The 25627-nt window shown below is 35.9% G+C and overlaps 1 protein-coding gene across 1 annotated transcript in view; it reads right to left on the bottom strand.

Moving 5' to 3' along the window:
• Positions 1 to 25627, bottom strand: part of HMCN1 (hemicentin 1) — a 442670-nt gene that overhangs the window by 242431 nt on the left and 174612 nt on the right. The window contains exons 8-11 of the mRNA XM_077763274.1: positions 24853 to 25116; positions 23438 to 23582; positions 19998 to 20119; positions 14296 to 14571 (exon numbers count right to left, since the gene is read on the bottom strand). Of these exons, the coding sequence (XP_077619400.1) occupies positions 14296 to 14571; positions 19998 to 20119; positions 23438 to 23582; positions 24853 to 25116 (807 nt within the window). The remainder of the gene's footprint in view (positions 1 to 14295; positions 14572 to 19997; positions 20120 to 23437; positions 23583 to 24852; positions 25117 to 25627) is intronic.

The raw sequence follows: 25627 nt of genomic DNA, 5'->3' as shown, positions 1-25627 counted from the left end.
TAATCACCATCATCATCACCATCATCATCACCACCACCACCATCAACCACCAACATCATCACCATAAATAACAGCTTGCTTTTCATTAGCCAAAGCAATGGAAACACGGCACTCCATCAGCATTAAGCCATTAACCCATTCTTTATATTTCAGTCATAACAATAGTAAAATATGTGAGTGTTTACAAGCTCTCACCAATGATTTAAAGAGATACCCATAGATTACAATACTAAAAATAAAAAATAAATACTGCTTTACAACTTGGGTGTCTTCGCACACTCTCAATGATAAAAAGCTAGCAAAATGAATTGAAAATAGCTATTGTTCTGCCTGCAAAGGCTGTAGAAGATAAAATCTTGCCTAACTCTTGCAAATCTCCAGTGTCATTCTGAAACTCTCAAAACATATTTCCTGTTGGCGATCAGTTGGATCTGACTCGCTGCTGTTATGCTTCTAGTAGGACTTTCTCAAAGAAAAGATCTAAGAGACTCTGGCTTCAAGATGATTTCATTATCATCAATATATTACTCAGATAATGGCAATGCTTGGAAATACCTAAGCAGCAATTTTAAACTATTTTCCACCAGTGGCATATTTAGAGTACCTAGGCAAATTTCTTTGTGTTTTCGTCCTTACACACAACAAACACTTATTGAGTATCTACAATTTAGAAACTGTAGAACCACACAGAACTCACAGAATACTGGATACAAAACCAAATTATGTCCAATGAGAGACTAAATCTCTCTCTGGTAGTCAGTTCTTGAAATAGAAGGGTGGGCAAAATTACTGAGTGCCTGTTATCTGCTAGGTATCTAACTCTAGGCCTGTCATTTATTTTCCACAATAACTCGAGGAACTGTCACAGCCGTTCTACAAAGCACCTAATAAGCCTCAACTTGGTTAAGTAATCCATGGTGTGTGGTCTATGCCTCTGTGGGGATAATAATGCACAGAGTTACTGCAGGTGAGTTAAATTAACATACATAAGACACTTAGAGCAATTCCTGGTGCACAGTAGGCACTATATAATTTTTTCTATAATCAATATTATATTATGTGGTAAAGTATTACAGAGGATGGTCAAATAAGTGATATAGCATTTAAAATAAGTTGCCTATATGTAGTATCTAGGCATTTACAAATGAAACTTGATCACAATTCTCATACTTGCACATTCTATTTAGATTACACACATCCCACTAATAAATGATACTAAATATATCTTATTTGATTCTTCTGAAATGTAACATGTTCTAGATACTTGAAATTTGTTAGAAATTTCAATAAAAATAGATTAATCTAGTTTTCCACATTTTACTGATTAAAAAAACCCACACTAATACCTATGTCACCTGGCACTCGTTAAAAAGGGGTTGTGATGATGTAATGAGCATATGGTTATGATAATACCAATTTCATACTGAGTGAAGTAATTCTGGTCATTAGGGTTTTAACTTCATCAATCATCTTGAGAAATATTTCTTTTTTTACTGCAACATTCTCTCTGGTGACGTGAACTAATTAGTGACAGACATCCACCCTTTCCTGACACCAGAGAAAACAAATTAATACTTCTAATGCCCATACAGACATGACATGGCAAAGAAAAGGAAGCCTTGGCTGGCCCTTGGATTTCCATGTGGCAACATGTGATTATGGAAGAAATGTCAGCTTTCCATGGAATATGCTCAACAATTTAACCAGGATTCCCTTATTCGTTGTCAGCTTTAAAAATCCTCCTCATAAAGGACAAACTAATGAAATCAATAGACTTATTTCTTGTCCCCAGAGAAACAGGAAGATAGCATGTTTTAAACAAAAGTTTAAACTCATACTGTGTAATACATACCACACCACTTTTTCTAACTTTCACTCCTCAGCCTGGTCAGTACCACTGTCACCTTAAAATTGATAAATTGCTTTAGCCTCTTTCAAAAAATTATGCCAAACATACTCACATGATATAATTTTTAATTAGGATAAACTAAACAATACGTAAAAAATCTTTATAAATTTTTCATAAGATAACTATCAGACTTTGTTATAAAATATGGTTTTAAATGTAAGCAACGATCTGCTGGCATGTACTGCAAGGGGAGAAGAAAGTACTTACGTAATGAAATCTAAAATGGTTTGATGTGACCCAAATAAGCCGTTGAAGTTAACATGGAAATATGGAAGATAAAGTTAGTGACCAAATCTTACCTACAGTCTGTTACTATTACTTTGAGGTCCACTCAGCAATTAAGGAACACACACCTATTGGGTGCGACTGTGTTTTTCCCTTTGTGCCAGGCTGCTATGGTTAAAAGTGGGGGTTGGAGGGGCAGTCAATATCTACCCTCAGTACATATAATATGATTGGGGGAAAATGATGGTAATTAACTGCAAAATTGTGCGTCACAAAAAGCAAAGCAAAGGAAAGAAAAAAGTTCTACAGAAACCTATTTAGAGAGAAGAAGTAGTCAATGGCCATACCACCCTGAACGCGCCCAATCTCCTCTGATCTCAGAAGCGAAGCAGGGTCATTCCTGGTTAGTACTTGGATGGGAGAAAGAAGGTTGTTTGTGACAGGAAATTCACATCAAAAGTAGGATTTAGATAGGAAACATTGGAGCGCCTTGGTGGCTCAGTCGGTTAAGTATCCAACTTCAGCTCAGGTCATGATCTCATGGTTCATGGGTACGAGCCCTGCATCGGGCTCTGTGCTGACAGCTCGCTCAGAGCCTGGAGCCTGTTTCAGATTCTGTATCTTCCTCTCTCTCTGATCCTCTCCTGCTCATGCTGTCTCTCTCTCAGAAATAAATAAATAATTAGAAAAATTTTAGATAGGAAACATTAAAGTCAAAATAGCTTTTTGAGCTAGGTCACAGAATCTGAATGAGTACGATGTAATCTGAAGGTAGTCGGGATGCCTCTGTGACTCAAGCAATGGGCCCGGAATTGGGTGAATCATGGAAAGATGGAAGTAACATAGCAGACGCCAGAGCCAAAGCAGCAGAAAACGGGAATCCGCTGAAAGTATAATGGACATGGAACCTGGCAGAGGAAACATTCAGTGGGCACCATAAAATCATTTCTGAGGGCTGAAGATGAGACATGGGTAGTACCTAGGCATCCTTTCGAGAAATTCCATACCAAGAAAATTCAAAACTCATACGGACACTACAAACTGTCTGCCTAATACTTCTCTGAAAGATAACATTTAGCAGCATCAGTAGTATTTTAATACAGAAAATAATTAATCTGGTAGTTTCTCTACTTTTAATTCATAATTAGAGGTGAAGCTTTAAGAACAAGTTCAAATATTTAGTTACCCATGTTAAAGAAACAGAATAAAGGAAAACACATCTGAATATCTGATTCATTTAAAGTGAATAGTATCCATATAGTGAAAGGAAACATTTTTTTCCCTCCATACATTGTTTTAGGAGGATAAAGGTTGAAGATAAAATGTTAAAAGTCTTATGGAAGATGGGATGCCTGGGTGGCTCAGTCGTTTAAGCCTCCAACTTAGGCTCAGGTCATGATCTCACTGCTTGAGGGTTTGAGCTCTGCATCAGGCTCTATGCTGACAGCTCCGAGCCTGGAGCTTGCTTCAGATTCTGCATCTCCCTCTCTCTCTGCCCTTCCCCCACTCGCACTCTGTGTCTCTGTCTGCCTCTTAAAAATAAACATAAAAAGATTAAAAGTATTATGGAAGAGTCAGTTTGTGGAGGTCCAAGGATTGTCAATTTTATTCTGAGGTAATTAGGAAAACACCAAAAGGTTCTGAATGCGTGGACATTTAAAGCAATGCTCAGGGAGGGGCACCTGGGTGGCTCAGTCAGTTGAGCATCCAACTTCACTCAGTTCAGGATCTTACAGTTCATGGGTTCAAGTACCGTGTCAGGCTCTGTGCTGACAGCTGGGAACCTGCTTTGGGTTCTGTGTCTCCCTCTCTCTCTGCCCCTTCCCTGTTCGTGCTCTCTTTCGCTCTCATAAATAAACATTAAAAAAAATTTTAAGCAATTTTAGGGAAAAATTCACCTGGTTACAGTATGAATTAAAGTGAGGGAACAAAATTTGAAGGAAGTCCAGAAAAAGAGGATTTTAGTAGTTTAGGCTTGTAACATGCAAAGGAGGTGAGGGTGTTACCAGGGGAAATAAGGAAAGGAGTGATTTGAGAGACAGTGAAAAACTGCGTAGGGAGAGTGGGAGGCACCCGGACCTGAACATATCATTATATCTGGGATAATTCCATCTGCACTCTACATTTCACATTAGCTCATTCACACTGATCCCTTTAGCAGTGACAAGCATCCACTGATTCTCGCATCAGCCCACAGAAAATGTGTCCCAATACGTCCATAAACAAAAAGAGCATTGGAAATTCAATTTTAAAAATTGATGCACTGTGTTTGTGTGGTCTGGGGGAAGGAGCACATAGAGTGAAAGCGAGACAGAGTAAAGCATGATTCCTTAAAATAGATCCCAAGTGCCCAGACTCCTGGTCCAGTGCTTTCATTACCCCAGGAAGCAATTGGAGTCACAGAATCAGGCAAGAAAGGATTTTTATCTTAGTAACTTTCAGTGTTCAAAAGAAGTAGGGCTATAAAGTTCTAGAAGCTTTCCTTAGCCTCCCCCAAAAGGATATGTGTCCAAAAGTTACCTAGTGGAGCAACCAATTGTCAATTGTTGTTGTTTAAAAAGGCATTGAATTACATTTTGGTAAAAAAAAAAAAAAAAAAAAAAAAGTATTTCGAGGCTGTCAATTTATCCCTGTGATGGAAGATTCCCAAGCTTCTAAATGTTCCTAGTGATAATTTCATGTAATGAGGAATTAAGACTCTGAAGAGAAGATACTCCATTAGGTAGTTTTTAGTATCAAGTTTCTTTTTTTCACTTGAGTTCTCACAATAAAATCTAAGTAAATATCCTTATTTTGGAGATAGTTAAAAACCTACATTCAGCCTAACCACTTAATTCATATTTTTGAAAACATAACAGAACAGATTCACAAATGCTCCCCAAATACTTTTTTTCATTGTGGATAATATGTTGAATGATCTAACATTAACGCTAGGTGAGAAACTACAAAATAATTAGTATTTAATTACTGAACGTAACTTCTATTGAATTGTACAGACTGTAAAATATATTTTACAGGGTCTCTGACTCTTCTAAATATCTGTGTTTCATGTTGAAAAAGCTAACTTCAAAAAAGTTACATAATGACTGTCATTGAGCCTGAGAATTCCAATTAGTAGCTACATCCTATCCCAACAGATGTGTACCTAGTGATTTAGCTCAATCAGTGTATTTAAAAACATACTGATGTTGTCTGAAAATGCATTACTTTCCCTTCTGATTAGGGAGGTAACTCCAGCTAGTTCTGGTGGTAACCAACTTTTAAGTATGAAGCTTGCACAATGAGAGTAACAATTTCACTAAGAATGATTTACAATAGACAGATGTGCTTGTTCATTTAACTTTTCCTTAATTTTCAATGAGTAGAAATGTTAATGGAGTACATTTTAACATCTTTTAAGTTTTTCCATGCTTACTAGAAAGTTCCCATAAAAATGGCCAGGGATTCCTTCCAAAGAGGGAGAGCACAGGATGAAAACTAAAAGCCAACCAATCAACCAAACGAAAACAGAGATCAACTGCCTGAAGAAAGAGGCAGAGGCCACTGAAATCTCAAAGATAATGGAATCAGAGGCATATTTCCAAATGATATCTCATCAATGGAAATACAAAGACCTGGCTATAGCTTTTCCAAAATGGCAGAATTATTCCTGAATGGCAATAATTCCAATGAATTATGAGAGTGGTTAATATACACAGCAGCTGCAATAAATTTCCTGAGACTTCTGCTCTTGCTATTTCTACTTTTCTTTTTTCTCTGGAAAATACTACCGTTGTGCTATCCAATTCAGTAGCCACTAGCCAAATGTCTATTTAAATTCAAATTTAATTTATCTAAAACTAGATCAAATTTCAAAACAAGTTCCTTAAGGAGCATGAGCCACATTTCCAGTGCTCAAGTGCCACATAACAGCTAGTAGCTACCACACAGAACAGCACAGGTATACTTCTATCATTGTAGAAAGTTCTATTAGACAGTGCTGGACTAGAGAGAAGGTCTGTTAAATCTGAGAGAAAGTAATTTATTCATTGATTTACCAATAGGTGGTGCATTGGCAATAAAACACATAGACAAGGACTAAATCTTGACAGTTACAAGCTGGATTTGCAAAAAATCCCCATACTCAAACACCAATATGGTTAGGAAATACAGTTAATAAGAGAGGGGCAATCATTTCAGAGATAGACAATGATAAATGTAGGCTAAATTCTACTTTAGTGAAAAAATACTAATGGCAAAACACATAAAGATTTCTTTAAAATTTACAATTTTTATTTTCCAATGTAAAATATAAGGCTATGTATACGTGGCAAATCCTTACTCCCTTGGTATCCATTTGAATTCCTAGTATAAAATTCCTCATATAAAATTATACTAATTCCTAGGATAAAATTACATATACATGAACACTGTTTCCATATAGTACTAAATTTTTTCTTTCCTTAACAACAAAAACAACAAAACCCCATGACTTCAGGAGCTTCTTTGGGTGATTAGTCAAACCAGATTAAGACAATAAATATGACTGATAAGGTTAGAATTTTTAAGGTCTTACTCTTTCTTACTTAGAAAATCTTCAATTAAATGATGACTAGCATTGACTATTGCATTACCTTTTCTTTACTGGTCTCTCTTTATAACAATTTTCCAAAATCACAGAATTTCAAAATAAGAGAAAGTCCATTCTCATTTGACTTGGAGGAAAAAAGGGCGTGATACAGGCCAATCTGAAAAGGATCCATACTGTATGTGTAAAATTATAAGACATTTTGGAAAAGGCAAAACTCTGGAGACAATGAAAAGATAAGTGGTTTTCTAGGGGAAGGGAGGGTGAAACGGAGAGATGAATAGACAGAGCACAGAGGTTTTTAAGGGCAGTGCCAATAAATACTTTGCATGGTACTATAATGATGGATAAATGCCATTATAAATTGGTCCAGACCCACAGAATGTACCATGTCAAGAGTAAACCCTAATGTAAACTACAGACTTTGGGTGATTATGAGTGTCAGTGCAAGTTCATCAATTGTTAACCAATGTACCACTCTGGTGGGGGATGGTGATAATGGCAAAGGGAAGACGGTATGTGATCAGTCTCTGTAACTTCCTCTCGATTTTGCTGTGAACCTAAGACTACTCTAAAATAATAGTCTTTTTTCCAAAAAGAAGGGTTACGATACTCAAAATGGGATAATTTTATAAAATATGCAACACTTATAGAATCAAAAGTACATAAAAGTAGATCTACACAGCACTTCTTTCAGGAAAGACTTAAAAATCTGGCTGTTACTTTATGTTGCTAGACAAATTCATTTGTTACCTTAGTTATCAGGGAAGCCACCCACAATGTGATTGAAAGAACACTTAGCCTCGGAAGTCCAATGTGAGGTTCAGAATCTCCCATTCTTCCAGTTATCACTTCCTGACTCCCACACTCTCCTTCCCCAACTTCATCATGACCCAAACTCCTCTGACCCTTCTGATTTGTTTCCAATCTATCAGACTCTGCTTTCAACCTCTCTTCTTTCTTTATCCAGCCTAACCCTCACAGAGCTATCACTGCAACCCCAGGGTTTTCTCTCCCAGGGGAACCTTGTTCTTTTGCTGAGCCAACATCACAAAACCACAAACCCAGTGATTTTTCTCACTTGTCCATGAAAAAGATCCTGGAAACAGCAGGAAAAAGAAAATCACACCATCCTAGGGACAGACGTCCCTATTCATCTGGACCCCTTACTCTCAGCAAGCCCACATTGCTATGTTCTCATTCTTCTGTGGCTTTACACATGCAATTTTCTCCATCTAGAAGGGCTTTCCTGATTTCTACCTGGGTAATGCTGACTTACATTCCAGCAGATACCTCAGGCACCATCTCCTATGTGAAGCCTTTCTTAACATCCACTCATCACTGAGACAGAATTAAAGGCTCCTAGGTATAATACCCTGGTGAAATTCTTACCACACTATGTTATAAATATTCATCTAATTTACTAATTCCCTTTCTTATATTATAAACTTATTGAGGGGAAGGATGCTGTTCTATCCTCATTTATACCCTCAGCAAAGAGCACAATATCTGACAAAGTTTTGATGAATACATGAATGAATGAATGAATGAATGAATGAATATATAAACAAATAAGACACCAGTGTTGGTCCTTGGTAGACCTGTGTTTTTAGTCAAAACACTCCATGTGTTTCAATATTTGTTTCACTACTATGAAAAAGTATACTGATGGCTTAGCAGTATTATTTAGATAGTGCTGTAGGACACAGTATAAATGAAGATTCTATCATCATAATGACTATCTATCAGTTTAGCACTATCAATAACCACCAAATGCTCCTAATATATACCTTTCTGCAGATCCAGCAGTACGTACTAAGAACTAATTCAACTTTTATTCATAATAGTCAAATATCACATCCCTTTCCTCATATAAAAAATAGCAAGTTATTATGTTTTTCCTATATTACAAATATCTAATTTGTAGAAACAGAATTCAGTTTTTAACTAGATAATTAATTTATAAAATAATAACTCCAACATTAATTGATGTTCAGGGGAACTATAACTCAAATAATTTTTTGGTATATGCTATTATAGAAGTATTTTTCAGACTTGCCTTACCCTCGACTTCTCATTCAGACCTCTCACAGACAGGCCAGCATGCAACACAATGTGCTCAATACTGTGTCTGCTCCTTAGCTATTCTACCAGAACTTGGGTCAAAGGATTTACCAAACTGTTGTGATCTACCTGGCCTACTGTATATGGCATCAGAGAAGGAAGGAATAAGGGAAGCATAGGGAATTAAAATCACAGTGATTTCTCTAACTCATCATTACAAACAATGCTTAGATTTCCAGAGATTCTTAATCCATGCCACAGAAACCTGCAGACATTTGTAACTTTCCTATTGAAAAAAATTCAGGGGGTACGTGGGTGGCTCCACTGGTTAAGCGCCCCACTCTTGATCTCAGCTCAGGTCTTATCTCAGGGTCATGAGTTCAAGTGCTGCATTGGGCTCCTCACTGAGCATGGAGCCTAATTTAAAAAAATTCAGTGTTCTCACTTTCCTATCCATACCCAAGAACCCTTCATATATATTATCATTTTACACTTCTACCTGTCAGTGCCTAGGCTTGCTAATAGCATGTATAGGCATTTCTGTATACAATGCAGAACAATGGAAAGACTCAGCTCAGATCTGGGCTGTGTCACTTGCTGGCTTTGTAGCCTAGGGCAAGACACTAGGGGTTACATAACCCCATCATAAGTCAAGGAAGATGTATATACTTTATTGAGTAGAATTGCATTGTGTTATAATAGATGCTTTCCTGAAACCATGGAGTCATTAGAATATATTCATCAGATAAAGAAAGTGAATATTAGACTTTTCAGTTTACAGTCACCAGAGAAAGAACTAGGAAAGCAAATATTTCAATGGGAAACTGCATTTTCCTTGGATATCCAATGAATATTTGATATTAAACTTCACTAGATTATTTTCCTTCAAATCTAAAGGCCTCCAACTTACTCCTTAGTAGATCTATAGTACAGAAAGCAACAAAAGCCAGTTTCTTAATAGAGCATGCTATTCATTTGTGCTGATTCATATTGGAACATCAAACAACAAAGGCAATGAATACAATTAACTTTTGACAGCAAGTAATGATTTGAGGTTTTCATTTTAAGTGTATGGTTTCATCTTATCTAAGTGAAATCCATAAAGATGGTACTAGTATTTAAAACAGGCATATACATGTCTCAGGTCAACTTCCAACAACAAAAGCCTAGCTAGCAAGACTTTAGTGTATCAAAATATCTAAGAAAAGAGAAAAGCAAATAAAAAGCAGTTTTTGTTGTTTAATCATGGATATCACATTCTATAAATCACAATTTATTTCTGTGAAAATCTTGCAAAGGGAAAAATCGATGAGATTGTCACAGCTCTGTCCCTGGGCTATTCAGTATAAGAAAACATAATTTAATTATCAACTGAAATTCTGCATTTATTCTTTTTGCTTGACCTCACTTTGTTTCAGAAAAGATTTAAAATGGCTTATTCTACAGAATATAGTCCCCAAAATCTCCAGACCCGTAAGCTTTCAAGTATGAATTTCTGTATTGATAAAAGTTCTAACTTGATACTTTGAGAGGCATTATTTCTTAATTTATTTTCTTAATTATTCCTTATTTTTACACTATCTCTTATTAACTTTCTTAATTATACCTTAATTATTTTAAATATATAATTGTGATAAAACAAATTTATGGAATATTTAGCAAAGAAAGAAAACACATTACCCATAGCTAATTCAATATCCCAATAAAATTAATGTGATCACTTTCCAAAAATTTTAAAGTCTATTTACACAAAGTTTTTAAATAATGCATTCCTATTAAATACTTTTTTAAGTACATAAAAGCATAAGTAAGAAGGTCACTTATAGTTCCACTGTCCCCAAACAAGCAATGGTCAATCTCATATTCACATTTTTGTCTACATCAGTCTGGTTTTATCCCCCCTTTCCTCTCATAACTGTGGGTGGCTTCAATTTGTTTGTTTATATGTTTGACTAGCCGGACTTCTGAGTCTTGTAAGCTCTGCTTGAGGAAATCCCCTTTTGGAAGAATTTCCTGTATCTAATTATGCCACTATTGCACAATGAGGAATTCTCATAATGAAGAAAGCATATCAACCATTCACATTGTCTCATGCTCATTACGTGACTGATTCAAACAGCCACAGTTTCTAGGATTGGTGTTTCTTCTCAAGGCTCTTCTCACAGAATGATAATGAGCCTAATATCACTAAGGGAAATGAGAATGATGGAAAAGGGTCACTAGGACACTTGCTTCTTCTACGGCTGGACTCAAAATTCCATGATGCTGCCCCAGTTGAGGTCTTTGAAGTGTCCATGGTCTAAGCAAGAATTAAAGTCCCACTGGGAACATTGGAATGGCTGATTCTAGGATGGAAAAAGGAATAATCTGATTTTATCTGCCTTTCTGCTTTCCCCTAAGAGAATAAAGAATTTCTTCCCAAATGAGAGAACATATTCAGACCTAAGAATCAAACTACGACAAATATTCATTGCAATTATTTTCTAGTCTTCAGGATATCTGAGAAGTCTAACACCAGTCTGATTTTATCCTTCTGTTTATAACATATTGGGTTAGTGAATGTAGGCTTGTGGAGTTTTTTCCCTTGTACTAATAATTTGAAATTTCAGCCAAGATGTGTCTAGATGAAATTCTCTCTTCATTGACCTTGCTTGATTTGATCACCCATGACAATTTTTTTTTATCTTCCCTAGGATAATTTTCTTCAACTATATCTTTTTATATTTCTTTAGTGTCACTTGTCTTCGTTATATAAATAGATATGCTATATACCTATACAGCTTGAAATTCCAAGTTCCAGTCTCTTCTTTTTATTTCTACTTAAAAAACTACAACATATTACTCACTCATAATTTTTTTCCTCGACATTCTGAAAGAACTTAAGTTTGTGCACCACATCCCTGATTTTATTTTTATGTAGTATAAATTCTGATTTTTAGTGCCTCTGATTCAAATTTGCAATATAATATTGCATTTTAACATCAAATCCTTTCTTATTTCTTCCATCACACTTGTTGTTGACCTTTCACATCCGCCACTTTTTCCTTTAACATTCTGTACTCTTGCTCAAATGAGGATAGGTCTCTTAGAAAGACAATGGTGACACCAAACATTTTTTTCCCCAGGATCTAGAATGAACTGCTTTCAAAAGCATCCATTTCTTTCAAGACTGTCCCTCCTTATTTGTTCCCCAGTATTATTTCCTTAGGTCCAATGTTTTATTTTCTTTTTCCTGTTTCGATAACTTTCTGTTTATTCATGCTCAAATTAGGTGACATCAAATCCAGACCCAGTGTGTCAACAAAGTGCTTGGATGACCCAACTACTGTACTAGTTGAATTGCGTTTGCAGTTCAGACTAAGTAACTTAGTCTGATGTCTAACTAACTGAGTTAGTCTGATGTGCACAGCTCCTTGAACAATTCTCGTCTACGATGCTCTTCTGGCTGAGACTAGGCTGCTCCAATCTGCTACGATCTGTCTCTAAAATCACTAGCTGACACTCCTGTCAATGTTTCTCATTTCCAAATATTTTCATTTGGAGAGAAACATATATCCTAGGTTACAGTTCTCTACGAGGGTCCAGTTGCTTATCCACTTCCTGTCCTACTACTGTTTTCCTTACTGGATGGTGATAACCATCAATATGTGTGAGGCAACAGCATTATGGCTTTCTAAAGAGAAACGTTTTCTTTTTCAGCAAAGTATGAAACAGAAGGACAAAGGTACATCCACTCAGCTTTCATGTGAACATAACAGAGATGCATCATTGATTGAGATTTTCATTATATTGACCTTCAAATATAAAGATTACATATGCATATTTTATATATACATATGTATATAAATAAAATCTATATTATATATTTATAAATATATATTTATTTACTATAAATAAATCTTTATCCTCCCCCCAATTTTACTACTGTTAATTGCCACTGGGTTTTGGTATTCTTCAGTTTGTCTTTTTGAGGTCCTCGATATTTTACAGTTAGATGAGGAGAGGTGGCAGCAGCCACAGATATCCTATTTTAAACCAGAAAATATGTGCCTTGGATAATTCTTTATCCATGGAAGTTTGAGAATCACTGGTCTTAGCAACTAAATAGGATGCTAATACACTGAAAAGTTAACTTGGGGAAAGTAGGAAGGTTCTGATTTTAGTTTACAATCCCATTCTAAGGGACTTCAAGTGAAGAACCAAGATCAAATTTTGCAAAGACCATTAGCATTTTGTTCTATCTGAGACAATCAGCTTAGTAAAAAACAGTTTCAAAATTCTGGTTACTCGGGTTACCACTTGGATTGACTCAAATGATCTAGGCTGTCGACCATGTGGAAATGCAGTGAACCATCTACAAAAGCAGTGTTTCCCTAGAGGTTTCACCAGATCCACTAACAAAAGATGTACATTCAGACTGCAGAACAGGTCTCAACTACCAGCGAGAAAACTAGACTCAGATGTCAACCAATTTGCGAATTCTCATAGTAGTTTCACTTTTCTGCTACCAATAACACTAACACTAGCCTTGAGTCTCAGTGGTCATTCTCTTCTCTTAGATAACCTTGTTAAAAAAATCATCTGAGAGTATTACTTCAAGCATGTTATAAAGTTGTTTCTGATGCCATAACCAAACAGCCTGACACAATCCTGATGCAATCAGTCTCCTGCACTGAAGATCTGAAATGAAATATTCTGTTGGGGTAGCAATCGAATCTTTCAGCTTAACAGTGTAAAACTGCCAATAGTAATTTTCTCATTACATTAAGGCTCTCAGCTGGCCTACAGACGTTCAGAAGCCAAATATGATTCTACTGAAAGAGATTCTTTGGAACAGACTAACCTTCTTTTGATAGTTCTAAACAATGTATATATATATGTGTATGTATATATATATATGTATATGTGTGTGTGTATATATATATATATATACACACACACACACACACACACACATTTAGTCTGTAAAAGCAAAATGAAATATTGGCTTACTCTTAGTTTATTATCTTGTGTATGAGATAAATAAGATAAAAACAACCCTGCTAATATTTAATAATATTTCATCAAGATGAGAAACATATGAAATCTTACTTTAAAAAGATATAAGTAAATTAATTACATCAGAAATAATGTAATACTCAAGTTGGGAAAGACTTTTTTAACCAATTATTGAAACAATTAGAATTTCTTTTAGGTCTGCGTAACAAACTGGAGAATTTAAAACTATCAAACCATCCAGAGACCATTTCTATTTACATTTTCTTAAAATAAAGGTGTCCAACTCTAGGACTGGCTGTGTTTGCCTTAAAAAGTCATTTATATGTCATTGATGTTTTAGTTTCCAGTAGGTCAGCTTCAGGCCACGTAAGATCCATAAGGACTCCTATCATTCAAAATCGGCATTGTTTGGGTAGATACTGTCATTCTCATAGACAACTTAAGGGAAAAGGGAAACCAAACTTAAGGGGATAGGGATCAAAGAAAGAAGAGAGAAAGACACTGTAGCCCTGAAGTTGCCCTACACACACACCTTGCACTGTGAGGAAAACCGAAGCAGCTGATGATCCTCCTTCATTGGAGACGACACAGTGATACTCTCCGGCGTCGCCCAGCTTCACACTCCTTAGCTCCAGCGACAGGTTAGCCAAGACCCTCATCCTTGTGGGGTCTGCCAGCCTCACATCTCTGTCATTCCTCTGCCAGGTTACATTGTAATCCACTGCGCTGATGACGAGACATGTCAAAACTGCTCTTTCTCCAGGAGTGACTGTGACATTATCAGGCACTTGGATGACTGGAGGGGGCTCTGTATGCAATGAAAAGATTCAAATCAAGAGACCCTAATATCCATTCTGCTCCCCTATATAGATGGTTTAAAACTGTAATGAGCGTATATTGAGAACCTTGTAGGGAAGACGCAGTAGCAGAGAGCTTATTAATTAGTACATATGTCTATGACCCCAAGAAACTTATCATCTAGTTAAAAGATACTTTAAAAAAGTAGTATAGTGCATGTTCTTAAAAAAAATTGAGCATCTGATTTTTATCACATTTGCTAAACACTGTGGTTTTAGATGTATGTCTTTAATGTGAAGATTTGAATGTTCTCCAGTTGAAAACACCTTAGTGTATAATATCACAGGGTACTTGTAACCTGAAGACACCATGCACAGAATATGTTTTTAGTTCTCTTAATCCACAATTGAAAAAAAAAAAGTAGTGCTTGTTCACATGCCAAAGCATACCCAAGTCTAAATTTATAAATTATAGATGTGAGAATCAAAAAGACTTGGCAAAAAGCTATCACTAGGCTAATTTAGGATTGTGGCATGAGGCAAATGTTTTTGAGTTTTGAAGAAAAGTAGCATTTATGGACTTTTTAAATTTAAAAATGCTCATTTAATGTTTTAAAGAAAAGAGGACACAAAGGATGGAAGACAATAGTATACTAAATATGATAGTATTGGCTTCAAAGGGCTACAATGCCATTAAGAAGACACAGTGCAACAGCAGAAAAATGTTACGCCGGAGGCACAAGGGATGTTTTGATGTAAGACAAGTTAAGAGATTAAGACAAGTTAAGAGACAAGTTAAGAGTTATTAAGAGACCTTTAATAAAATTGTACATATAAAACCTTGCACACAAAAGGTATTGAGTAAGGCATGCACATTTCGAACGCGGCCAAAAGCCACATACTAATCAAATATATACCCAACATTCTAGAAATATTACTCTAGTTAGGTTTGAGAATAAATACAAATGTCCCTCTAAAACATACTCTGTCCAAATGCTTTAAATGATCTGCTGTAACAAGCCATTATTCAGCAATAATACAGCAATAAAACTGTGGTGAGCCATGCTAGCTGGAAACCCATGTGCCTGTTTTAGTTTAAACATGAAAGAGTATCAGATACTTAAGATCAAATTTTATTCTTCACTTAAAGCCATATATAAGTGCAGATGAATCATAAGCCTAGGGAAAAAAAAACCTGGAAGTAATTTGTCAAAACCATAGTGGTAATCTCTGAGGGATAGAAACGTGTATATTTTTCATATTTTCCTTTATATTTATCCGTGTTTTCCGAGCAATTAGAAGAGTAGATCCTATTTTAAATTATCTTTTAAAAAAACAAAATTTTATCGTTCTGCTATTTTTTTTTACAAATAGTTAATTGTCAAGTTGGTTTCCATAGAATTCCCTGTGCTCATTCCCACAAGTGCCCTCCTCGAAGCCCATCACCCCCCTACACACACACCCATCAGTTCTCAGTTTATTCTCAGCATTCAAGAGTCTCTCATGGTTTGCCTCTCTCCCTCTCCCCCACTATCTCCCCCCTTCTTCTCCCCCACGGTCATTCTGTTATGTTTTTAAAATCTCTTAAGAAAATGGTTTGATGAATCAAGTGGAAAGAGTCGATGACAAAGCTAGAAAGCTCTGGAGTCTGGTTAGGCTTGACAGAATATATGAGATGCTTTGATAAATTTGAATTTCAGATAAACATCAAATATTTTAGAATACATTTGTCTCATGAAATATATTAGACATACTTATATGAAATTCAAATTTAACTGGGCACTCTATGTTTTCATTTGCTGAATCGGTCAACCATAGGGTTGCCTCTTGCCTAGTTCTATCCCTAGGTATGTGACGTTAGATAAGTCAACATTCATAGCATTTGCTTCCCTGTCTGGAAAATGAGATAATTAAATTAGGTTATCTCAAACACCTTTCTAGTTCTGACATTCTATGACTCTAACATACAAGATGGTATAGACCATCAAAGACTTGAAAGTAATCATAAGTAAGTCTATCGAGATCTTTATGAAGGCTACATGATGTTTGTATGGTTTTCCTTTTTGTTCTTTTGAAGCAAACTTCCTCAACTAGGCAGTATGGTTTGAGATTATTAGAAAACGGAAAAACCTATATTAGGCATGTAGGGAAGGCTGGGCATATGCCCAGATCCTTCTTAAGGATCCTTCCCCAGCTGCTATGATTCTTGGTTACATACAGCTCATAGCCAAGGGAGATACCACGCTCAGGGTAAAGCCCCCCTTTCCAGGGCAGCCCTGTGACCACTTAACAAGGAAATGAAGGACCAGCTCTCTTGCCTCGACTGCGGGCCATGCCCACTCCACAATTCCCTGTGGGATCAGTAAGGTCCTGGTAGTGACTACACCACAATTTAAATTCTTCTACTTCTGTTACTCCCTTAATGGTGTTTTTTTCCTAGAAAATTCCCCCAAGAACCATCTTGCATACAAACCCCACCTCAGAGTCTATTCCCTCTCCAAACATAAATTGAAATATGCAAAATGCTAACTTTCTAATAACATATGGGAACAGATAAGATTTGAAATAATGACATACAGTATCACTGCTGCCTAAATAACTAGAGATAATAAATAGCATACACACTGAGATATTTATGCTTGCATAAATAAATTTGTGGGGTTGGGGGGCATGATGAGGGACAATGACGACGGTGTGCAAAGGAGGCCAAGATAATGGATTATCAGAAATAGCCTGGTCCTGGAAGTTTGAAGGATAGCCCTTCCTAAGTAAAAGAATGACTAAGCTTAGAATTATGGAACCAGAGGTGAAACCTCAAAACCTCAGAACTGAGAGAAGAAAGACAAGTAGAGGCCTTGTGACATTAGGTAAACATCACTGAACAGAGAGTCAGGAGGCCAGGAACCTTCTTCTCATCCCTATAACCATAATGGGTCATCACCTGCTCTAAGCCTCAGTTTCTTTAGCTACAGAATGACCAGGTGGTATGAGATTATTTCCAAGTCTTATCTTGTTGTTCTAATACAACATCCTGCAATTATAATTTAAGATTGTCTGTCACTGATATGTCCCTGACAAGTTTTCTGTATTCCCAGTATTTGATGTAAACCCAGAATTTTAGTACTCTATATGTGTACATCAGGGGAGGGCACTGTGTTAAGAAAGAAATTCATTAGAGAAGATTAATACAGCTTTGTAACTGTACTAAACTATCAACTATTCCCTGAAAAGAAAGAGCTTTTCATGCTTCTGCAACTCTATTCATTTGTTTCTGTATGTTTATATGTAATAAAAGAAGTACAAGGCTTTTTATACCCATTTTGCATTTAAAACATTCATTAATCAACTTTTACACAAACTAAAAATCCTTACATATGTCAGCTAGAAGAAAATGCTGGAAAAAAAAAAAGTAGGGTAACATATTGGCAAAACTTTAGCTTTCCTTCAAAGTGCGCTTGGTGCCCCTTGACTTTACAAAATAAATTAGCGTCCATAGTGACACAAGAACATCACCATCTCAGAAAGCCTTGTTTTCCAACACTCCTTTCCAAAACATAAGATCTAACTGTCCTGTCAATTTGCACCCGATATGCTAACTGCTGGGATCTCAATTTAGGCGACAGGGGATTCACAAGTGGGTGGGGGTGGGAGGCAACAGTGAGCCCGGCAAGAATCGTCTACTCTTCCAAGTTCAAAAGGGCTCTTTCTTGCTTGTCACTTCTGCCATTATAGTCACTGCCATTGCCATCGGTGCTTCTGCTCCTTCTCTCATAATTGACTGAGGGGGACATAATTCCTGAAAACTGGCTTGGGCACACTGTAACTTCCTAGTGATACCCCTGCTTGGCTCGCACAAATTAAACTGACGGGGCATGTGTGCAACACACATATGGAAGTTCCTGATGACACAGAGCCAAATTCTTAAGAGTCAGTTCACAAATCCTTACTGGCACTTCCTAGTTGTTTACGCAAGATGTCTAAATCAACTCACTCCAACTCTTTCCCTGGTGTCTTTCTCTCAATTAATATTGTTGGGGGAAAAAAGTCAAGGGCTCAACTGTTTGTTTTCCCAGAAGCTGAGGAACGTTGACACAGTTCCAATGCTTCTCATAATTACTGGTGATGAAAAAAAAATGAATAGTTTATGATGCATGTCAACTGAATCGTTTCAGGAGACAAACTTTATTTTTCTAAGAGTAAGACAATACAAATAAGTACACGCCAAGGAGAACTGCTTGCATGCCTCTGTTTTAAAGTGCAGCTTGGACTTACTGATAACAAACATAAATCCTAGACTTATAAACAGTTCAACATTGGCTTTTGTCTTAAGTTGTCTCAAGAAAGGGCACATCCACACTAAAAGCAGGTATAGGCAATGTTATAAACTCAGCAGCTACATTTAGGTAAACATAAGGTTAGTATTAAACACACAGCAACACTAGTCTATAAGGCATGTAGAAAATAATTCAATCAAAACAAACTTTCCAATAAATTCTAGATATATGCTGAGTAAGTGGCTCAAATCCTGGTCATTGATTAAAAATGATACTCTTTTAAAGGAAACTTGATTTTTTCACAAAAATATATTCTACCTTAGAAACATGATTAAAGGAAACATGATTTTTTCACAAAATATATTCTACCTTAGAAAGCAATGAGTTTTGCCTCCCACTTATTCATAGGAAATGGATTATTTACTGTAAAATAATTAGCATTTCTTCCACTCTTCTTAATACCAATATTTCTCTAAATTTCTTTAAGTTTGAATAAAAATGCNAGCAATGAGTTTTGCCTCCCACTTATTCATAGGAAATGGATTATTTACTGTAAAATAATTAGCATTTCTTCCACTCTTCTTAATACCAATATTGTAGCCACTGAGGCCCTGTGTTTCTTGAACATGATCACTCTCATTATTGTCTTGAATTTAATGTCAGAATGCACTCACAAAAGCAGTATGCTTATTACAAATATGGGAAAGAAAAAGGGAAATTTAACCTTGTTATTCCCAGAATAGATCTCTCCCTTTTCTTAAACTTTATCCCTTCCTTTCTCTAAATTTCTTTAAATTTGAATAAAAATGATATGTGGTCATTTCAAAAAATATTTATTAAGAGCCCTATGATAATAACGATAATCGTACAAGAATAATAACAAGGATAGCTAAGGTCTATTAAGTGTTTCTATGTGCCAGACTCTCTTCTGTGTGACTTACATATACTATCTCATTTATCCTCACGTTTCCCAATGAGATAAGAGACTGCTACACTGATAGTTATCTTCATAGTATAGTTTGGGAAACCAAGGCACTGAGTCCTTAAGTGACTGGCCCAAGGAACTCACACAGCTAATATGTAGTGAAGCCAGGATTGGCAACATCCCATTTCCATAGCTGCATTAATTTCCAGGCTACTGCAAATCCATTAATGATAATTACCTGACACATCAAAAAATGTCTGTGCCCGTCCAGTCCCCGCACTGCTGACAGCGATGCACTCATACGCGCCTTCATCAGACAAAGTGACCTTTTCAATCTCCCAGTTCACACTGGCAGATTCTCTGGGGCAAGAAAACAGAAACCATTTTAGGCTATGACAAAAACAAGACAGAGTTGAAAGCAGTGATTTTTTATAAAGTATTTTTTTGGAAGTATTCATTCTAAAGAACATTGTAAAAATAAGCAGATGAAACTACAGAGTTCTTCATAACTTAAAGTAATGCACCTTTTAATTAGAAAGTTAAGCTCTCTAAGCAAAAGGCACACCAAAGGCAATAAGATATGGAGCTTGTGAATTTCTTTAGGGAAACATTTTCTGCCTATGTGAAAATACAAGATAAAGATTTAATAGAGAAACACTCCTTAAGTTCTCTCTCCTTCCATATTATTTCCAGTTTTGGGTCATGTTCAGTGGGGGTTCTTAACCAAAGCAATTCAACAAGGTAATTCATGAATTTGAAGGTAGAAAATTGATGTTTTGATCCCAAAAAGTTCCCTTTAATTTTCTTATATATAAGTTCCATATAAGATTATGGAACATATCCAGTTCAATCTATGTATACATTGACAAAAGAAAAAAATTATCAGTTTTATTATCAGATCTGTCATTTAGGTTAAAAAATCCGTTTGCTATAATATGTATCCATTCATTGAATAAATACGTATTCTTTGGCCTTTAAGACTATTCAAATTGCTTTCTGTTTTTGGAAGTTGTCTAAGTAATATTTAATTCTGATAGATATTTCATATCTAATTAGATAATAGATATTAATAGACACTTAAAATCTCTCAATAATCTACAAAATAGGCATTATCTTAATTTAAAATAGAATTAAAAACCACAACTAATTTCATAATTTTCTTCTTACATTCAGCCATAGCTATTTATACCCTTCTTAAACATTCAAGACATAGATGAGATGAAGAGCCCATTGCAGAGTCAAAGACACCTTACACTTAAGTCTAAAAGTGGTATGAGACATAATATCACAGTAATGACTCCAGATCTCCAAAAAAAAAACCATACCTGTCATCAAAAAAACATGAAGAACTCACTGAGCTCTTAATGTATATTTAGCACTGACCTAGACTTTGTAAGAGAAAGTGAAGGCACAGGTTCCTGTACATCAGAAAAGGGACAGAATAAGCAAAGTCCATATATTCACTTTAATGTTTCCTTTCAACTGTGTATGCACCAGGTGTCAGAGTCCTTACTGTCCCATTCAGATGAAAACGGAATATGAGTGGACTCTAAGCCATAGCAATCACGTAAGCTATATCTTTAATGCTTAAAGAGCAGTAAGCTAAGCCCAGAGTTCCAACTGTCATCATCTAGGAGGTACTGGTAAATTCAGGGAGGCAGAAATTTGAAAAACAAACAGTGTATTATGTTTTCTGCAATGCCTATTTCAGGCCCAGGCATCCACTACATTTCATCAAAACTTAGACACATGGATATTTTAGAAACAGATAGTGACAATTCTTCTAGTCCCAGGTCCCTCAAAAAACAAGTAAGTTGAGATTCAGGAAGAAGGACAAGTAATTAGTTCAAAGGCATGTAACCAGTGTCAGATGACTTAGAGAATATTCTTGACAATGATACTTGCTCCTCTCTTATTTATGAAATATTACATGAAATTCTCTTTTTTCATGTAGTCTTCTCAGTTAACATTAAAACTCTATGGCCACAATAAGAAGTTTTGAAGGCATGATCTTTGGAATAAGGAAAGAACATGTCAAATAGAAATGTGTCCTGTTGCTAATGCAAACTAATTCTCTCTTACATCCCCTAGTGTCCATAGCGACTCACATAACAAAGATTAAGTCACATGTCTGAAGTTATTAGGAAATCTAGGGCAAAGACATGTGAGTGAATCAGGGTTACAGTATCAATCCATCACCACCCATGCCAAATTCTGTCTTTAGCCTCTCACATACAAAGAGCTTAATATATGTCAGCAAGGCATGTCACATCTCTGAGCCACAGAGCTGGAAAAATGAAAGAATTCTTGTGGCTTACCTCCCAGGAATTGTGTGGAATTAATGAATTAATGTTTATAAAGAATCTCAAGTGTCTTTGAAACATGTTACTATTTAAACATGAAGCAGAATGATTTGATTTCATCAGGCAGTTATGTAGCTTCATCATTTAATATCCTGGTCGGTTATGTTGCTGGTTATTAAACATGGAGCTTAGGGAATCATCAAGACACACAATATTAAAAAAGTAGCAGGAAATAATACAGTTGAATCTTCAAAGAGTGGAATTTTTTTCTAAAGTTATACTGAACATTCCTGCCATAGTTTTTGCCTACAATGACTCCCTAAAGAGATTAAATAGGCTAATACTGTCAAATATTTAGCATTTTATGCAAGTTATTTATATTAGTATTGAATTAACAGCACGGAAATTTTGTAAAGTAATCCCTAGAGTTTTTCTCCAAATACAGTTTGTTTCATTAGGAAGATTAAAAAAAAACCACTTTTTTTCCCCAGAAATCATCCTCCAGATTTCAAGATCTACTTAATTTTCTCATAGATTTATACTTATCTAAAAAACCCACCCATCTTCACAAGGAAGGTCGGTGCCTCCTCACCCACTCCCGCTGATTGTTAAGTGCAGTGGCCACACAGGCTCCAGCCCCACCTGTTGTCTCCAACACGTTTCCCCTCCCTGACCCCATCCTCCACCCTTCTCCTGGCTCACTGCACTCCAGCCACACTGGCTTCCTTCCTGTCCTTCCTTCCCCCATGCCCAGTCAGCTCCAGGCTTGTGCATTTGCACTTACTGCTCCTGGCATGCAAATGCGTTTCCCTAGATACCCATCTGCATGATCATCTCTCGCCATGTTTAGGTCTTTGCTCAAATGTCCCTTAGCCTGAATTTTAAAATTGCAAGTGGGCCAAAACCATATGCACCCCGTCTCTGGACGACATTCAGAGATTTGTTTGCCCCAAAGCTGATAAAGCTTAAACTCTTCTCTTTTGCCAGGACCCTTCCAAACTTTGGTACCTAACTTTATATTCATAATTGTGTATTCTTTGGCTTAACAGGAGACCCTCAAGTTATATAACATTCAGATTCTATAAAACCTGAATCAACCCTTGAATGAATTCTAACATCTATTAAATTAACATATTTAACATATTGTAAATTAGAAATTAACATATTATAAAACATAGATCTATTTTCTGTCTTTTTCCATTATAATAAAAGCTCCATAAAGGCACGGACTTGTGTCTGTTTTGTTCACTGCTATATTCCAAGACTATGGAAGAAATAAATGAGAATTTCCAAAGAAAAAGCACATTAAAAGAAGTATTTATTTGTATTTAGATGTTTAATGCTATCTATAATTGCTAACAGAACATGTACACACCTTAAATACTGGTCTACTCCAAGTGCAAGTCCATTTCTGACAAAGCTTAAGGTAAAGGGTAAAAGACTCTCAACAGAGCAGGGAATTCGGCCCGGTTGCAGGTAGTATCCTGGGGTCTTCTTGGGCATTGTAACTTTGGGAGCATCTAGGAAAAACAGAACATGGCAACAAGGTCACAATGATATTGGGTATTTCCTGTTAATCCATTCAAAACTTCAAACCTTAATTATTCCAGTAAACCCTCTGCATTCCAATTAATCTAAATCACTAAAAATCACTTTAATTACCTTTCTTTGTTCAAACCCCATTAATTTCTGGATATCTCCATGGACCCCTTACTAAGGTATTCGTTAAACCTGAGACTCCATTTATTTTTTAAGACACACTATTTTTTGTGCCACTGATATAGAAAAAAAAAAGCTATAATAAGTTACAATACGTTACAATACCTCCTCAGTTGTAGAATCTACTTTACTTTAAAAATGTAAATATATGAAAAGGACCCACATAGCTTAGAATTGAAGTCATAGAGTAATTGTTTTCCCAAAAATAATGGGGAAAAAAAAAAACAACCTTGATTTGAATCCAGTAGATTTTGCAGTATTCAATTTAGGGATAATACAACTAATTTTGAATACTGTACATGAGGAAATACTGAGGTTGGTTCTATTCTCACCATTTGACAACCATTAAAGAATAACTATACAGTTGTTTCTGAATTTCTCAAATTACAACCGTATGTATAAATGATAAATTGTTGTCCCTCCATCCAATGGTACAATATTAGAAAAAGATCCTTCTACAGATTTGCATATCCAGTTTCAGCTACAGTTCCAAAGTTTTGATCACAGTTGTCATTAGTCTTGAGAAATAGCAATAATAGAGACAAGTTGAAATGCTACCTCATGCTTCCAAAGAATCCTTAATCTATGTTCTCATCTCTATATAACAGCAAATATAAGAGTAACTAGATTACTGATTAACTAACTGCCAACTTATCACAGAAAGGCAGAATCATCACCAGATGTTTACAATGAATTACTATTCACAAAGTAGGTTTCTGACAATCATTAATACACATTTATCCCATTTGGCCAATTTGGGTAGCTTGATCAAACATTGAGCATGTGTGCCAGGCTTTTTTTTAGGGGGAGTGAGCACCAGAATTTCCCAGTTCTCACACTGATTGAAGCAATCAGAATTTTCAGATCTGCAGTCAGTGAGACTTCACATGAAACTCCAGATGTGCTTTTTATGATTAAGAAAAAGTGTGTTACCTAAATGCCCATCAATTTGATAACCCAGTAATAATGTGAAGATATTATTCTTTATTTTGTAGTCCATTCTTTACTGATAGGACCACAGTGCTCCCTTCAACTATCAATACTCCAGAGTCTAATAAAATGATGTCTCACCTGGGATGATACTAGAGAAGGAAACACTTGATACCCTCTGGAAGAGATAATCATCCTTATCATAGCCTGTGACTCTGAGAAAGAAAGCTTCATTTGGTGGTATAAAGTCAGAGATATTCCACAAGCCATAAGGTTTTCGGTCAGGGTAATACTTAATAGGGATAGTCTTAAGGGAACTGCCTGAGATACTCAGAAGTTCAAGTCGATCTACTCTGGCCGGGATGGAAATTCCGGAAGTATTCAGCAGCACATAGGTAGGAATTCCTACAGGAGAAAGACTTTATTATTATTAATAAGTAATGTACAGTTGAGTTATTTATCAAATAAATCTTTGAATTATAATAAGAGAGAAGTATCATAAATATGAGTAGTACAAACTGTCTGATACATTGTGGCCTAATTATAGAATCCTTTCTACTACATGAAAGACAGTTATTCATGACCAGAGAAACTTAGGAAATCCTCATTAATTATTTTTATGGTATTTTAACAATATCATACATAGAAAAATAAGAATAGTGAATACTGTATTCCTTGATGTTTAATTACAGAAATATTTAATTTTTAAGGATCCACTACGTGTATCTTTTCAGTAACTGCAGTAATAAAATAAAAGAATGATCAGAAAAAAGGAAATTTAAGGAGTCACAGTAGGATTAAGCATCTTTTTATCTATAAAGCTATAAATAATCTTACATGAATAAAATAACAAGGTTCAAAAAGCAGCCATAATGTTATCTTTGAACACACAATTATACATGATGTCTTTAATTGT

The sequence above is a fragment of the Crocuta crocuta genome, unplaced genomic scaffold (genome assembly GCF_008692635.1).
Source record: "Crocuta crocuta isolate KB4526 unplaced genomic scaffold, BGI_CrCroc_1.0 scaffold3, whole genome shotgun sequence".
NCBI classification, from domain to species: Eukaryota; Metazoa; Chordata; class Mammalia; order Carnivora; family Hyaenidae; genus Crocuta; species Crocuta crocuta.
This window is presented reverse-complemented; position numbering and strand designations above follow the sequence as displayed.